Source organism: Magnolia sinica, chromosome 8, assembly GCF_029962835.1.
Source record: "Magnolia sinica isolate HGM2019 chromosome 8, MsV1, whole genome shotgun sequence".
In the NCBI taxonomy this organism is placed as follows: Eukaryota; Viridiplantae; Streptophyta; class Magnoliopsida; order Magnoliales; family Magnoliaceae; genus Magnolia; species Magnolia sinica.
In genome coordinates, this window is record NC_080580.1 from 70,731,323 (window position 1) to 70,750,069 (window position 18,747).

At 38.8% G+C, this 18,747-nt stretch overlaps 1 protein-coding gene across 5 annotated transcripts in view; it reads left to right on the top strand.

Moving 5' to 3' along the window:
* LOC131253408 (uncharacterized) overlaps positions 1–16,762 on the top strand; it is a 53,609-nt gene extending 36,847 nt beyond the window's left edge. For 4 of the 5 annotated variants that reach the window (XM_058254384.1, XM_058254386.1, XM_058254388.1 and 1 more), the window contains exons 8-10: positions 8,405–8,595; positions 14,626–15,327; positions 16,480–16,762. In XM_058254384.1, the coding sequence (XP_058110367.1) occupies positions 8,405–8,595; positions 14,626–15,260 (826 nt within the window). In that variant the 3' untranslated portion in view covers positions 15,261–15,327; positions 16,480–16,762. Of the gene's footprint in view, positions 1–8,404; positions 8,596–14,625; positions 15,399–16,479 lie in introns of those variants that run through there. The other variant, XM_058254385.1, reaches the window with a different exon arrangement.
* Positions 16,763–18,747: the final 1,985 nt, after the last annotated feature.

The window sequence follows — 18,747 nt, forward strand, 5'->3', positions numbered from 1 at the left end:
AGACATTAATGCGCACTTACAAATCAAAACATCACAAAAAACAACTGTACATAATAGGCTTCCTTTATATAGGGTCCTATTCTATGCATTGTCTAACTGAACTGCTGCAAGTATATTCAATGTCAATTCATATAATTTAAAAAGGTAAGACATGTATGGAAACACAAGCGATATGTTCAAAAGCAAAACAAAGAGTAGAAAACTAGAAATATACTTGTGAATGATGCGTGCGGTTGTAGCCTAGTGTTGATCCACAAACTGACAATACTATGCTCAGGTCATAGTAGAATGGTACCAGTGAAGATACTCTCTGACATAGCGTTGGCACTCATCATCTCCGATCTAAACTAGTACGCACATTCATGGGTACTGTGTAATCAATACAGTTTGTGGCTAATATGGATCTAGGGTGGGTACATATGAAGCTCTTGAATGTCTATACTACTACCCATATTCATACTGTGGATATCCTTGCCCGTATGCAAAAATAAACTCATGACCATAGTCCAAAAACGATGTGCCGTAATTATTGGAGTTGCTCGAAATATATCCCCGAAGTCCGTATCCATATCCATATTGTGGCACAAAACTAGAGCTACCCTCATGCATCTATGATCTATATCCATACTATGACTTTGGCCCAAAACTAGAGCTACCCTGCCATGTCCGTGTCTTAGAACTAGAGCCACCCCACTTATCACAAACAATGTTTTAAATATTGACGATATCTGCCGATATATCCCACGATATATCTTGTATCCTACCTGTGCGATACGAAACACACAGGTAGTGCTGATATATCCTACATGTTCAATCCGGTGAGTATTTTCAATTTTTGGTCCCTTTTTTATTGAAATTATGTTAAATCGGTGTTAAATGGTTACAAATCCATTGGTTCTTCATATTTTGCATGAAAAATCATAAAATTGGAGCTTTGATTTCGATATCCATTGGTTCTTCATATTTTCCATGTTTTGTTTCAAAATTTTCCTTTAACCGTCAATTGAGACTAATTTCAAAGTATTTAGGAGTATTTGATAAAATGATCATCACATGCACTCTAATTTTGAAAATTGAGTATAGGTGGTCTGATTTGGGGAAAATTGGGGAAAATTCAAAATTTCCCCAATTTCTCCCAAAGTACTTGCAATGTTTCACTCCAAACATGAAATCAAGCATGTATGAGGATTGAGGGTTGATCTACTAATTTGTCAAGTCCTTGCCAATTTTCAGAAAATAAAAATCATTTTTTAATTAAAAAATATTAAATTATTATTATTTTTTCTAAATTTCCCTTTAACCAGCTATCAATTGAGACTAATTTCGAAGTATTTAGGAGTGTTTGTTAAAATGATCACACATACACTTTAAATGTTATGCATTCAATTTGAATATAGTTGTATTAGTTCAGTTAGACAACGCAGAGCTTAGGACCCTATACAAAGGAAGCCTGTTATGTGAATTTCTTTTTCGAGAAATTATTTAAAAGTGTATACTAAGGTCTTTTTAAATTTTTTTTTTTTTTTTAATTTATTTATAATCCCTAAAGTTTCATTGAAAAATTAAACCATTTTCCCAATGTTTCCGAAAAAGTGCGATAAATTACCTGATACAAATGATATATCACATGCGATAACTGATATGTAGCTATATCCCAAGGATGCGATATGTAAAGCAATACCGACATTTCGAACACTGATCATGAATACTTGTGTCCCTCATGCACCATGCAAATAGCTCCTCAAAATCAGTCAGTTCTGGATTTAATTCTTTTGTAGACTTCGACACTCGTATGCCTTACTATAGACAAGACGGAGTGGTGGTTCTCTTGGACGAGAACCATGGTCACTGTCTTGGGTGGTGTGATCAAAATTCCTCTCCCTAGTGAACGGGTTAAGAGGCCTCCAACTTAGAGGTTGAGTCTCGTTGTCGGCGCCGCCACCATCCTCGGCTCCATCATCACTTTCCTCTCTATCGTCATCATCATCGTAATCACCACCACCATCATCATCACTAGTCTCGTCACTCTCCTTGCTCTCCATATTGTCCGAGCGTCGAATAAGGTCTAGCCACTTGTCCCACGTGACAGTGACTCCCGGGAGCTGCCCTTCGGATTCCTCGTCATAGGTCAAAAGCTTTGGGAGGAGATCTAGCATCTTGTACATGAGCGTTAACGTTGATGCCCTATGACGCTGCCTATGCTACATGCGGCTTTGGTTGCCCATTTGATGTGTCCGAGTTATCTGACATAATCCACTCGTAAAGTGAGTCCTTTCTATCATCATCAGCATATGCATGCTAATCAATTGTCATCAAGTCCAGTGGGTCCTCCAATTTCTTTCACAGGGAGAGGAGGACACCGTCTATGCGAGCACATGGACAACGAGTCGTTGTAAAGTCTTGCAGTTGCTCCCATATGTGGCCCACCATTCGCCTGTGAAGTTTATCATTTTTTTTTCTTGGTTCTATGTGCAGTATTAAAATATGAAAACTAATTTTTACTTTTAAGAGCTAAGTAATTCAACAACTCATATGACATCATTTTTCGACCTTGACGATCGCACGGCCTCTCAGCAAACATTCCAGCTGCATTGTGGAATCAAATAATCTGTTGATGGCATTTAGCATTAATTGCTAGTATAAGATTTTTGATGAATTTAGAAAGAGCTAAGTGTGGAACATGTTTTACCTCATTGCCAAAGTTGACTTTCCTCGGACAGCTGGGGAAAAGCTTCTTATAAACCTCATGCACAACCTTCTTTAAGCTATTGTCTTCAAAGAGTCTATGGTTGCAGTGATACTCAGGATTCAGGAAGTATGTTAAGACCCAACACGATGCTGATATTCACATATCATTACAAGAAAAGAGCCATATATGCTATGCAAAGAACTAATAAAGTATTGAAGCACTTAGAAAATTAAATATAAATCATGTAAGTGGTTACCAACTTAATGAAGTGGGTCTGTAAGAGTCATTCTCAACAATCATCAATTATTGCATACACTCATTTATATGCATTGGGGGCTTTAGCCTTAATGGCTTCTTTCATTAACCACATGAACTTAGACAAGGATCCCATCGACGGATGTCTCATTATCCACCGTCCTTAGCACTACATATATTGGCTCCAGAATACCCACCGCACCACGCACACGGTCTTAAAAGCCGTTTCTCAATACAAGCTTCTCAATCCTCTAAGCTACTCTCTTTCTACTCTTATTTCAATCTTCATACTCCCTGGAGCTGCAAAGCTCTCGCAACCCCTGCTTGTATTTTAGGGGGCTATTTAGGGTGATGTAATTTGTGGCAAATCACATCGCCCCGGGCCGCACTATATCTTTACCACACCTCTTGCGTATCTTGGCTTGTAACTAAGTGTGGTTGTAGATGAAATTTGTAATTAAGCTGGCATCGATAATCACAGTCTTCACTAAAGGCTTATCGCTTATCGCCTCCAACATGAGATCTATATAATGGGCTGCACATGGGGTCCAGTACAAGTGGTACTTATTCATTAACTCCTTCCCCGCCTTCACAAATGTGCTCCCATTGTCCGTAATGAATTGCACAATGATTCTTCCTCCCAACGTCTCACATAACATCATACATCAACCCATAGATGTAATCCGAGTTATTTATTTATTTTTAAAATTTTTAAATCTTATTATAGCATGCATGGACTTTAAGAACACCATCAGCCTCCTACGGTAGACTATAAAACTTATGACCAACATTCTTGTTGGTACAGTCCACTTGTCACACCTCATAGTGCAACCATCCATCTCCCATGATGGACAAAACTCCTCGACATAATGCTACATGTCAATGTATTATTCATTTAAATAATTGTCCATTATCTCACATGGTGTGGTTGGCACCACATCCTCACCCCCACGCTGCACTTCAGGGATCATATTCTTGAAGTGTGGGCTCACCATTGCATTCACTAGGATGAGATCATAAATGAAAAAAAAAAAATTCAATGAACTTCCCACCTTACCTTATTTCTTACATCTCATCTACTAAACATTTTCTTCAATTTCTTGTGTTTCCCTGCCTCTTTGTACATCCTCGGATCTGAAGGTAGATCCATTACCCATATGCTACTGTTGCAACTCAACCCCCATAACCCTCCCATCCTACTACCCTCCATCTAGTACCACTACTCCACCCTCCTATTTCTACCCCCTGCTCCACTCCCCCTACCAACCTCTCGCATAGACCCCTAAAACATGGACCTAGTTGCCTCCCACCCCCTCTCCTGATCCCTCTCCCACTCGTCTTGTAATGACTCCTCAACGACATGTCTACAATTAGGACCCTTCTCATCTAAGTCCACTACATCCTCTAGACCGCCCACTGACCGCCCTAACTCGTCCCTAATCTCCCTCTTCTATGCAACATGTTCGTCTCTAATCTTCACACATTTTCAACACTTCTTTCATTTGTGCTCTCACATCCTTTGGACATTTTGTGTAGTCTATAACATTCTAATACCCTTTCGCTAAGTGTTCCTTCAAGCAGGTCACCCCTCCACTTTTTGTTATGTGGCTACACAAATTGCACCAGGACCTGAATCGATTATCGGGAAGAGGAGTCACGTACTGCCATCCGAAATTTATCCACCAATGAAATTGAATTTACACACACACACACACGACTTTTTAATTAAAATATTAATTATATTTTTTTAAAAAAATCACCAAACACTCCTAAATCCTCTAGAATTGGGGCCAATTGGCTGCTGATAGGAGTGAAACTTCGAAAAAAGAATTATTTCCTCGATGATTTTTAATTAAACAATTAATTTCTTTTCCATAAAATTCCTAAATTACCAAGAATCCCTAGATCATACTTGTTTGGTTTCGTGTTTGGACACTAAGATTGCAACCAATTTGGGATTTTTTTTTTTTCCAATTTCCTCCAAATCAACCAACCTACCCCCAAGTCCCAAAATTAGAGTTTATGTGAATTATAAGGATAATTTCATCAAATACTCCTAAGTACTCTAAAGTTGGAGCCAATTGACTTCTGATAGAAGTTGAATTTCGAAAAAAAAAATAAAATTAAAAAATCCCCAAATTACCAAGAATCATTCTGTTAGGTTTGATGCATGTCTAATTTCGTTTTTGGACACTAAGATTGCAACCAATTTGGGAGGAATTGGGAAATTTTCGATTTTTACTCAATTTCCCCCAAATTGACTCACCTACACCTAAATCTCGAAATCATAGCTTCAAATCCATGATTTTTCATGCAAAACATAAAGAATCATGGATTTCAACCATTTCCCACTGATTACAACCTAACAACAGGAAAAAAAAAAGAAAGAAAGAAAAAAGAATTAAAAGTAAAAAATACTCACTGTATTGAAACCAACCCCATGAAGCCTCTGATCGCGAGTTCTCCCAAATGTCGACGTTTTCCTTCCAACAATCCACCAAGCACTGGTCGACATCAATATAGAATGAAGTGGAAAAAGGAATTTTGCAGAAAAAAGAAAAAGAAAAAGAAAAAAAAGAAATCAATTGTTTGGTTTTTTTGGAGCAGGGGGTGCACTGCTAGGATACCTGTGTGATATCGATAATATATCGATACTGACTATGATACATTGAAAAAATATAAAGAAGCACGTGAGATATTCATTGATATATCGCAACATCACATGATATGTACTGCGACACCATTAATTTCATATACTACAGCCAATTATCTAGCGATATATCGTGATATCGCACAATATTTACCACGACGCCATTAATTGCATATACTACAGCTGAGTATCATATCGCCAACGTGTGATAATCGATATATTGGCCAATATATCGCACGATATTGGCAATACTGAAAACACTGCGCTGTGGAAGTAGGATATTGCTTTGGGTTCCAACGTTGGGATTTAGTACAATTTTTTGTGCCCACATTTTCAGGGGTTGTTTGGCCCCATTAACTGATATTTAGGGTTCCTTATTTTCGGGGGTGGTTTGGCCCCATTAACTGATATTTAGGGTTCCTTTGTTTACTCTCTCTCTCTCTCTCTCTCTCTCTCTCTCATTTTTATTGCCATAACCAGAGTAGCTCATATTCGGTTTTTTAAGATCAGACCCAACATGTTGAGATTAGCATGGGGCAGTCTCCACCACGTAATTTGTCCGTGCTCCAGCTTTCAGCTTCAGGAAGTTTGTAACCAATAACATTGCTTGATACCAGTTTCTCCTTAGCAAATTCTCCATGATCTCGATTGACCCGTCATGAATTCAAGGGTTGGGTTCAACTGGTGTATGCATATTGCTTAATTATTTACATGTAAATCTAGGGCACTTTTGTCAGTATGCCTTTCGGATGTTTAGAGTTTAAATTTAGACTTGAATTGAACTGTATGCCCTCTAGTAATGGTGTCTAAACAGTCCAAGATAAATTTCATTTCACATGAAACCACCTGTTAGTATCATCATCCATGTATTAAGAGCATTTTGTTTTTGACACCTATATACCCATTTCTAGGTGAAATAGCAATGGTGCTTTCTTATCTACAACTGGTTTGGTTACTCTGCACTAAAACTAGAGATTTGTAGTGCTCCAATTGATCTACCTCACTACCTTGCTTTGTCTCCTGTAGTCCTGTTACTTTTGACATACTAATCCATCCATATTTTTGCTTTTGAACCCATCTACAATTGTTATATATAATTGCTTAAAAGGAACCTGCTAAGTAACTAGGGTCAACTACCTTGACATCTCCTGATATATTTAGTCAAATTTGTTGCTTCTATCTGTCAATGTCTTCTAATATTTGTTGTCATACCCAGAGTTGTCAAAGGTGTTCCAGGTGCATGCCTAGGCATTTTGGGGTAGATGTGCCTCACTTGGACCCTGGGCAAGGCAGTCACACCATGCATGGGCCTTGCATGCGCCTAGGCTCGCCTGTGGCATGGATGGGTTTTTACATGAGGTACCCTTGTGGATATCCATAAAGGTGAGAAGATGTATGAAGGGCCTCTAAGCTCTCTTTCATTGATTTTTTTCAATTCTCTTTAGATCGAAGTTGAGATCTTTCCGTAAACTTACGAGGAGCTTTGTTAAGCCCACATGCATCTTCAAGTCAGTATATGTACACACCACCACATATGTGAGTGTGGCAGACAGTGGCAATATCCAAGCCATCCATCAGAGGACTACCACCATGTTGATTCCCAATCCCAAGAATCAGGTCGGTCCACAAGTTAGATGGGCTGCAATTAACTGAGCAAATTTACTGTTGTTAAGAAATAGGCCAAAGTTTTCTAAACCATCCACTTATTTCTAATCTCATCGTACTCTTGAGTCGCCTTTTGTCTTTTGGTAGCAACATCTGCGTGGTGAGATCCACATGATTGATGGCTTGGATATTTTGCCTTTCTACCATGCTGGCATATGCGGCGGCATGTGCATTAGCTGACTTGTACAAGCATGTATGCTTAGCAAAGCTCAACATATGAGATCTTCTTCTTCATGATTTCTTTCTTCTATGTATGTGTTAAGGTCATCGCATGGGACTTCATGAAAGCAATTTCAGCTTCCTTTGGCGTTGTACAAGACATTAAAGATGAATTAGTGATTTTGGAGGAGGAAAATTTGTATAAGAGGATTTGGGGACTTTGAAAATTTATTTAGGGTTTGAAAATTTTAGGGATTTAGGGAAAATTGTGATTTTGGATTGGTGAATTTGGGAGAGTTGGGGCAAATGGGAAATTTTGGGGAAATTGTAAAATTAGGATTTAGAATTGGGGGAATTTAAAGTAATTGGGGATATGGGGTTTTAGGTAAGAGGGATTTGATGGTATTGACTTCGATTGATTTTAAAAAAGAAAAAAAGAAGAAGAAGAAGAAGAAGAAGAAGAAAGAATAACTATACCTCTAAATAACTACTATAATCATTTTTATATAAAATTTATAAATTGTGCTTGGAATCTCCTAGTGTGCGCTTAGGCATGCCTAGGACTTTCGGCAACTATAGTGGCAGATGTGCCCTTCACCTCTAACTACACCAGTCGTATCTTCTTGCTATGTCTCGAATATGCAGGTACTCCAAGCTTCAGCATGTAAGACTATAATTGCAAGTGCATTGAAATATTGTTAGGAAAAAAAAAAAAAGAAAGAAAGAAAAGAAAAGAAAAGTAAATGCCTTTGTCGTGTTGTGTTTAAACATAAATAGCACAAAAATGGTTATTTCATACGTGGTAACTTTCACTTGGATTTAGTTTTCATTGAGATTCAAAATTTACTGTCTTTGTGCCAGGGGTATGCAATGTATGGTTTTGCACCTATGATTTGTCAGTGAACTCGTAATCAAGTATTCATGTATTTTTTATTTTTTCTTTGTCTATTTTGTGTCTTACACTTGTGATTGCACACCTTCCACAGGGACAAGGTACTAGACTCAAGTGTTTGGTCACGCCTTATAGAAATCTTGAAGACACCAAATCCGAATTTGCAAAAAAAGGCTGCCTCTATCCTTGAGTATCTCGCCATTACAGAACCACACATGCTGACAACCACCGCGGCCAATATTGAGTTAGGCCTTGTTGCTGTTTTCCAACAAGGGTTTTTCGATGGTATGCATAGTCGTTTTCTCTAAGCGCCTATTGGATAAGGAGGAAGAGAAAGGAAAAGAAAGGAAAATAGTGATGATGATTTTTGCCTCGATGGTAAAAGAGTGGATTCGAAAAGTTGGGTTGTGTTTGATTTGCAAGGAGAACTCATATGAGATCCCAGTTTTATAAGACAATGGTCACCTCGGATCTTATGCCAGAGAAAAGCAAGCGTGGATAAAGCTAATGATGACTTTGTGGAATTCACAATTTCCCTTGCAAATCAAATAGGAGAAAATGTCAAATCAAGAGCAAAACACTTTCTTTTCCCATGGAATCGATGTAACCAAACAGGCCCCAAAGGGATTCATAGTGGTTTAAATGTATTTGCAATTGTTCTTTTTTTCTAAATTTAGAACATCCTATTTTTAAACTTATTCCGGAGAAAACTTTAAAATACAACTTTTGGGGACTGATAGAAAAGTGAAAAAATGTCATCTTTTGCGTTCTCTTTAAATATTCATTTTAGTTTTGTGTGTGGAACTCTTTCATCGATTAGCAAAAATCTGACATGTCAATCTTCTCATTCTCTTATTTTATTTTATTATTATTTTGAAGCAATAATCAATTTATTGATTAAACAGGCCGAATACAAAAAGAAAAGATTAAAAATACAAACAGAAGACCCATTACAGCTCTGCCCACAAATCTGTAAACTGGTCCACAATTAACACATTAGCTGCTTGCGTCCATTTCATTACATTCAATTTGGCTCTATTAAACACTCCGGAGAGCTGATCCCTATGATTTCGGAAGCAACGATTGTTTCTTTCCAACCAAATGCTCCACAACCCAGCTAGCAAACACAAATGCCAAACCTGCTTTCCAACTTTGCCTTTGCCCCCTCCATCTTGGGCTATTAAGAATTGATTTATCAAATTTGGAACAACCCATGAGATCCTAAACAGATTGAAGAATCCAGCCCACAAATTTGAAGCAAAAGAACAATGAATAAAAAGATGATCGACCAATTTATCATCTTGATAACATAATAAACACACATTTAGAATAATCATATGGTGCTTTCGCAAATTAACATGCAAATGCTGCCACCTTAAAGGAGCACCATAATGCAAAATATATACCTTATGACTCTCACATTGCTCCCTTCAATCCCCATCAAGCGTAATATAAAAGGACTTTCCCAGAGAATTTGCCGGACTTCTCCCTGAGCCACACCATTGAATCTGGCTCCGAAATAGATGGGAAGCAATTAGAAAGCATATCCAGCAACCTGACCAACTCTTCCACCTCATCATCATTCAAACTTCTTCTACGGGGGGCACCCAAATGATTCCATTCCCTTGAAGAGAAAAACAACTTTCAACCATCATATTTGGATTTATAGGAATGCTTGCTAAACGAGGAAACACGACCTTTAACTTTTGATCCCCTAACCACAAATCCTCCTAGAAATGGATCTTTTTCCTATCATCTAAAGAAAAGCCCACCCCCTTCCACAACCTAATTTTTAACGAGCTCACTACTTTCCACACCAAAGAGGCTCTATACAAAGAAGAAGATTTAGTCCATCTTTGCCCTTCCTCTACCTCATACTTTCTACCCAACGCTTCTTTCCAAAAGCTACCCTCTTCCTCCCCAAATGTCTAAATTCTTTTTCCCAACAATGCCATATTCATAACCTCCAAACTCCTCCAACCTGCACCCCCATGAGCCAATGATCTACACACTTCTTCCTACTTTAGTAAATGAAATTTATGATTTTATTCCACCCCCTACCATAGAACGCTTAATCTTCTCTAACTTAACTGCAATTGATTTTGGACATTTAAAGGTGGACATAAAATAAATCGAAAGATTGGACATTACCGACTTAATTAATGCTAACCAATCTCCCAGAGAAAGATGCCTACTCTTCCAAGATGATAATTTTCTTCCGAATATTTCTATCACTTTATCTCACAAATGCTTGGCCGGTCTTCCTATACATAACGGAAGATTGAGATAATATGGAAAAGAACCCACCCTGCATCCAAATCAAATTGCAAAACCTTCCACCTCAACCCCCTAACAATTCACTTTTACCAATATTGACCTTCAATCTCGAGATCGCCTCAAAACATGTTATAATTGACCGAAGATTATCTACTTTTGATTCATTCACCATACATAATAATAGAGTGTCATCCATGTACTGAAGATGGGAAATTTGAAAGCTAGAATTATCCACTAGAGAGCCTTCTACCAAACCAGCCACGACCCCTTGATCCAACATCCTTCCAAATGCCTCCATCACCACCACAAATAGATATGGGGATAGTGGATCACTTTCCTCAAGCTTCTAGAAGCTGAGAAGAATCCTTTGGAGTACCATTTACCAACATCGAATACTTTGCCTATCAAACAACAAAGTTAAATCCAAGCCCTCCATTTTTTTCCCACAACTCATGTGGCCCAACATATAATTGAGGAAGTCCCAAACTCCCAATCCATTGCTTATATGCCTTCTCAATATCTAACTTACAAATAATACCCTTCTTTCCTTTCTTATCACAAAAATCAATTCATTCAATTTGCGCACTATCTGCAATTTGTCTACCTCTCACAAAAGCCCCTTGAGACTTTGGTATCACATCACTAAGGACTGCACTGAATCTAGATGCCAATAATTTTGCCAAAATTTTATACCCCCCATATAAACCAATCAACCGAAAATCCCTTTAAACCTTCTGCTCCTTTTTTTAGGAATTATAATTCTGACACTAAACACTTTGTTTCGAAAAACTCATTAATAAACTTGATAAATTTTGGTGGAGTTAGTGTATTGTGTGTGAGTGATCCAGGGTTCAATCCCAGTGGTGTAACCTTTAAAAAAATCAAAAAAATCAAAAAAATCAAAAAATCAAAATCAAAGATTAACCGTCTCCCAAAAATTTAGAAAAGGGCTATTGGAAAACCATTCAGCCTTGGTGCCTTCTCTCTTCCCAATTCCGAAACCGCCTTTTTAACTCTCTCTTCTGAAAATGGCTTTTCTAACAAATCCACCACTGAAGAAGATAAGGATGCAAAAGAAAGATTGTCAAGCCTAGGTCTTACCCACTTCCCTCTTTAGAAGGTCCTTGTAAAACTTAACTATCTGTTCACATGCGTTGTTCTTCCCTTCAACTCTATGCCCTTCCACTGTTAAACTTTTAATTTTGTTTACTCTAGCCCGCGCACTTGCCATGGCATGAAAAAATTTCATATCTTATCCCCCCTCTTTCAACCATGTTGCCCGAGGACACTATTTCCATTTTATTTCCTCCTCTCAATCTAGCATTATATTGCTCTATAAATTTCCCTCTGTGCTCTTTCTTCCGATAGCTTGTCTCTTCTTTGATATCAAGAGACTGAATATCTTGTAGAAATTTCAATGATTCCTCTTCACGAAGCCTCCGCACCTCTTTTTTCCAAACAGAAATCTTTCCTTTTAATAATTTTAATTTCTGAAATAAGGAAAAACCCACATATCCGACAACCAAGAATGAGGACCAACACTCTTTAACTTTCTCGACAAAACCTTCCACTTCCAACCAAACAAGCTCAAACCTGAAAGGACGCAGACCTCAATCCTCCTCTTACACCTCTAGAATAATAAGACAATCATCAGAGACATGTCTTAGTAAACCTCTTTTGTGGACAAGCGGAAATTTGTCTAACCAGTCTGAAGAAATTAAAAATTTATCCAGTTTAGATATAATACCATTAATCTACCAATTTGACCACATAAACGTCACCTCTCCCATCGGTAAATCCACCATTCTGTTTTTTACCATCCTGTCTGAAAAATTCCCCATGCTATGAGTTAATCGGTCCCCATTAGATTTTTCACATGAATATCTCACTACATTAAAATCTCTTCCCGCACACCACGGCATGCTCCATTTGTTGCGACGTACATCCAGCTCGTCCCAAAATAAGGACCTACAACTAGCATTTGTCGGGCCATATACAGATGTGAAAACCCAACCATAACGTGAGGGTAAATCTTGCAATTGCACTGATATTGAATAGTTGCCAATCCAGCTGTCCTCTTTCACCCATATATCAGTATCCCAAATTACTAAAATACCCCCCGCTGAACCAATTGCCACAACTGCCACCCATTCTTTAGATCTCCCACCCCACAAAGAATTCACTAACCACTGATCAACTGCCTACATCTTTGTCTCCTGAATTGCTATCATTTGAGCTTTGTATTTTTTGCATAAATCCCTTATTGTCCTCTCTTTTGTGGATAGTGCAATCCTTGAACATTCCAACTGACTATCTTCACTTGGAAACTGTTGTACCCTTATTGGTTCTTGCTGCAATTCTTGTAGAAGATCGGGACACTGTATTTGCACCTGGAGCTGACGTCTCTGTCTATTCCTTCTTTCCTTTCCAGAGTTCTGAATACACGAAACTTTCTGATTTAACTGTCTTCCTCTCTCCTCCACAAATTCAAACAAATTCGATATAATCTTCCTATCTATCCCCAAAAGAGAATCCCACCAATCGCGCAATCTGAAAGGTTCCCTCTTTTATTCGCTTCATCACCTGCATCTCAATTTTTCTTGAGGTATTGAAATTTGGCCCCATTTCCTCTGAATTCTGGCTCACTTGCAGAACTTCCTCATTCACTACCATTAAAGTTGGAATTAGGATGCAACTCACCCATATATGCTTCTGCCTATTGAGATGACTCTGAGACTGACTGATTGAGTTCTGTCTGAACCTCTGTATCCGGAATCTTCGCAGTATCTGATTGCAAATCAAGTCTGGAATCTTCACCTTGGTCCCCTGTTTCCGAATATTTTAGCTGCTAACATAGAATCTCCTGTGTCCATAACCAATGCTTAAGTATAAATTCCCTCTGCTCCAGCACCAACCACTGGCTCCTGCATGAACCATATTCATTTCCTTCATCCCATTTTCCTCAAAAAGACCATTCATATGATAAGAGTCATCCCCTGTTCTGTCCATCGGAAGCAGCAAACACCCTCTTCGTTCCTGCTAATTACCTGAAGCATTTCTTCCTTCTACGATTTCAGAACCTCCTTTTCCTTGTCTTCAATCTCAGTGTGTCACTGACGGACGACTGAAAATAATGTCTTCAGCTTTGAGCTCAGTCGTGTCGACCAGCAGACAAGAAAACGATAACCCATAATCATAAAAACCCATTCCCACACACGGGTGTCTTAAGTGAAGACCCCCCACGCATGGGGGAGTGAAAACGAAATTTTCACACGTATATACTGCCGCATGTGCTGGTGGAGAAATGTTGAAACGAGGATACGGGACAAAACTCAAGCCCAAAATTAATAAGCTGATGTCAGGTTGACGTGTGGCATCACAATGGTCTGTATCTATCCGGACCCTTGGTTTATCATTTCTACAACTGCCTAACTGTTGGCATTGATTGAACAGTTGAGATGTACCATTCTGGGATATCCACAATTGGACCAATCATATTAACGCTCTAGTATCACCAACTAATGGCCCCACTTGCATGAACTGCAGCATCAGGACCCTATAATTTATCTTTCTTGTTGTATGTGACTGCTCTATATGGTGACTTCTCTTCATGATGTTCCCTTCTCAAAAGTTGAAGAAATTCTTTAAACATCCATGTATGTGCATGTCAGATTGTCAAGCTTAGGGCCCATTTGGACACACTTCCTCAAAAGGGGGCTTCTGGAAAAGCGGATTTCAACTTTCAAGCTTTGCTTTTTTGGTCCAGTTGGGGATTGGTTTTTAGTGATTCGGCATTTTAGGCCTATTTTGTCGAGCAGGAGATGAGATGGTGGTTTGCAAAATGCATCAAATACATAACATCAATTGTTGTTTGGATCAAAATGGCCTTTAGGCCTCAAACACCCCTTCTGAGGGTGTATCCGAACAGGCCCTTAGATGATGATGACGATGACGATCCATGCATGTGCATTCACTAGACAACTATCGTTCTGCATGGCATGACCTTTACCATAACATCTCTATCTGATTTCTTGGCAGTGACTGAAGAGAATATAGATAATGAGCCGGAGCTAAGCGTTGTGCAAGCTGAGGAAGTGGGCTCCGCAATATCCGCAGCTTCCCAGTTGTTGACAAAGCTGCTTGACTCCGAACCCTTTCACAGCTCCATAAACTCCACCCGTCTCATACTCCTACTGCGCAAAGTACTGAAGTCGAGCATCCCCCTCCACGCAAAAGACTGGGTTGCTGCATGCCTTGTAAAACTCGAGTCCTCAGCTGGTTTCCCTGTCAATCTCGACAACCCCATTAACATGGAGGTGACTCTCTATGGAACGATCCCCAGGCTACTTGAGCAGATTAGGACATCGTTTTCTACCGAGATGCAAGAAGCTGCCGTTGTAGAACTGAATGCCGTAATTGCTAAAGGTGGGGTGGATTGCACTAGAGCAGTCGCTGCTCAGGGAGGGATATTTCCATTGGTGAAGATGATTGAAAATGCGAGCGGGGATGCCCTGGAAGCTAGCTTGGCCATCCTGTATAACTTAAGCATGGACAGTGAGAATCATGTAGCTATTGTCACTGCAGGAGCCATTCCTTTGCTGCGGCGGTTAGTTCTCTCAGAAGGCCCGCAATGGAGGCATGCACTTCATCTTCTGAGGACATTACCTACATGATGAGGCTTGGGCAGTCTGCTTGTATCACAGCTGTGTCACATGCCAAAAAAAAATGCATACAAAACAGGTATTATTTCCTGTTCCTATTCCCTGTCCATTTGGAACCATATTGAAAAGTGCATGGTTTCTCTTGATCAATTTCCAGAACTTTTGATGCTCTGGCAAAGTGTGATGGTTGATACACAGGCACTGAGAAACTGTACAAATGACATACGAATTAACTCGAATTAAAACCGACCAAATGGTTAGCCCCACTTTAGATGACAGTTAAGTTGAAAAATAGCTTATAGTTTGAGTTTAGTGAAGTGTCCACAAATCAAAGGTTAAGATTGTTTGACTAGTCAGTTCGACCTATCTACCGAAATCGGATTGCATACTGAGTTACCGAAATCGGATTGCGTACTGATTTACTCAGTACGCTCTTATAGTACTAAGTAGACTCAGTTGGGCCCACCTTAAATTTATGTGGTCCATCCATGCCGTCTATCCGTTTTTCCATCTAATTTAAGAGGTTGAGCCCAAAATTGAAGAATATCCAAAGATCAAGTGGATCATACCACAGGAAACAGTGGGGATAATGATTTCCACCATTGAAACCTTGCTAGGCCCCACAATGATGTTTATTTGTCATCCAACCTGTTCATAAGATCATAAAGACATGGATGAACGGAAAACACAAATATAAGCTTGATCCAAAACTTCTGTGACCCCCAAGAAAATTTCAATGGTAGAAGTTCACGTCAACTGTTTTCTTTGGTGTGGTCCATTTGAACATTGTATATGCTTCATTTTTGGGCTCAAGCTCTAAAATTATCTGGAGAAATGGATGGACGGAGTGAATGAAATACATAAATCATGGTGGACCTCACAGAGTTTACTCAGTTTGCTAAGCGTAGTGAGTTATTCACTAAGCAATCCGCTTCCCTATCTACTGTGGGCTGTGCGATCGGGACAGTTCGATTTGAGTTAGTGTATGCTTTGTGTACAATTTTTCTGTAAGAAATGGGTCCCAGCTCATTTACATGTGGGCCACTCCTACAAACATGGCATTTGTGCGGATTGTCGGAGCCATCCATCAGGTGTGCCCCACCATGTTGGTGGCCCAAATCAGGCCGGTCGATCCAACAGGTAGGTTGCAGTGGATGGCTTGGTCAAGATTCCTTTAGATTTCCATTTGTTTTGTAATGTGATGATTGGACCCAGCTGATCTTTTGTGCAGGGGCATCACACAGTGGAGGCAATCTGATGGTGGATCGGATCAATCATACATGTTCTCCTGTTGGCATGTGCATCCACATGATGGATGGTCTAGATCAATGATCGGACTGTTTGTTTTATTATCAATATGGACTCTTCATTTCTCCTGGCATTGAATGGACGGTTAAGGGACAGGCAATCAAGGGCTGAATGTACATGATAGATGTAGTCAATAATCAGACCATTTGCAGTATGATCAATATGGACCATCCATTCAGCAACTATTGAATGGGCCGTTAGCATCATTCTTCTAGAAGTGTTTTTTCTTTTCTTTTCTTTTCTTTTATTATTATTATTATTATTATTATTATTATTATTTATAATGGTGATGGGCAATCAAGGTGGGATAAATGATGGATGGTGTAAATCATTGAATTAGACTGTAGTATGATCAATATGGGCCGTCCCATTTCCCAAATAATTGAATGGACAGTCAGGATCATCCCATCAAAGTGATTTTTACAGTGATGGGGCAATGAAGGGTGGGAACTACGTGATGGATGTGTAGATCAATAAGCAGGCTGTTTGTAGTATGATCAATATGGGCCATTCATTTTCATAGCCATCGAAGACCACCAGACAAAAGTGATTTCTTTTAAAGTAATGGGCAATGAAGGGTGGGACCCACATCATGGATGGTCTAGATCAATGATTGGACTTTTTTTAGAAGTGATGTAGGTTGCGCCAAACGAAAGGAGTGCATCATAAATTTACTTCCAACCAAGTGTGTGGCCCACCTAATGAGTGGATCATTTTAATATTTGGACCAATGTGAGTTCAACATGCTAGGCTCCCCTTAATGGCTCCAGTGCTAGAAGAATGATGGTTGATGTATTGGTTTTTAAAAAAATATAAATGTTTCTTTGAATTAAATCCAACTGAACCGTCCAAATTGTTGTTCTAAATATAGATCGCTTATCTCACACACACACACACACACACAAACACTGATTTGGTTACATAAGAATACAATTTCTGGACAGTTAATGGATGGTCAAATGAAAACTGTGTAATGGTCTTAATTCACCCAACCTGCTTAATGAATCATGGTATAGATTCGTTAAATCATCTAATTTTTGGGCTACCGTGCATATACATTAAACTTCACAAATGTGGACTGTTTTATTACCGTTACTTTGTGCAACATACAAACCATCCAATTGCATGCGTATCAACTACCACATTTTAATTTCAAATGCATTTCATTTATCTATCATTCAAATACATATGAGAAAGGCATTTACTCCCAAGTCATTTTGAGGACTCGATTGGGAGTTTTTAAATAGAAGTATATGGAAAATAGATTTAGAGGTAAATGAATTGAGAGTAAATGGATTACATAATTGTGTTTTCATGGGAGTAAATTAAATGCATTGGAAATCAAAATGTTATACTTGAATGGAAGTAAATGAGAGGAATTGGAATGCATTTAAAATTTTCAATATATTCATGCGAATATATGTGATATCTCAAATTAGCTTCAATATCCCAACCTAGTCTACATATGTGATATTTAATAAAATGATTGTAATAAGCCGTTGAAATATATACTTTAGTCAAAAATGAGAAAATTTTGAGACTCAAGTAGGCTACAAATATAAGGATCATAGGCAAGCAACTTGCCAATGTTTTTTAAGCATCTATTTAGGTGACCATCCTTTGGATGATATGGATCATTCTTTTGGTGTGTTTAGTAATGTAACTGATATTTGGATTGTTTTGGAGTATCATTAGTGTGACACGCATATGGTGGATATGTGCATAGCGGCACTTTTGTTTACACATGTGACTCCGCAAAGGAACTCCAAAAGGCATTTCACTCCCATTTACTTACAAATCGTCTCTAGTAAAAATGATTTCATTTACATGCACATTTATTCTCATTTCATTTCATTACATGCATTTAATTTCATCCATATACACCTCAAATACTATTTACCCCCAATTCCACCCATTTACTTCCATCCAAAAGCATGTTACCTCCAATTCCATTTTCTATTTACCTCGATTTACAAGCTCTCAAGAGAGCGCTATATCTTTTTAAGGTCTGGAAGTCCGAAAGGACATAGGTGAATATAGGTTATCAATGGGCCAGGCTTGGGCCTAACAAAATTAAAATTTTGAATATGGTTGACCCCTTAGGCCTAGCCCAAATAATTCAAAATTTGGGCCGAAGCCAACCTTAGGCCCAAGCCTGAAAGCCCAATGGATGGAAGTACAATCGAAAAAC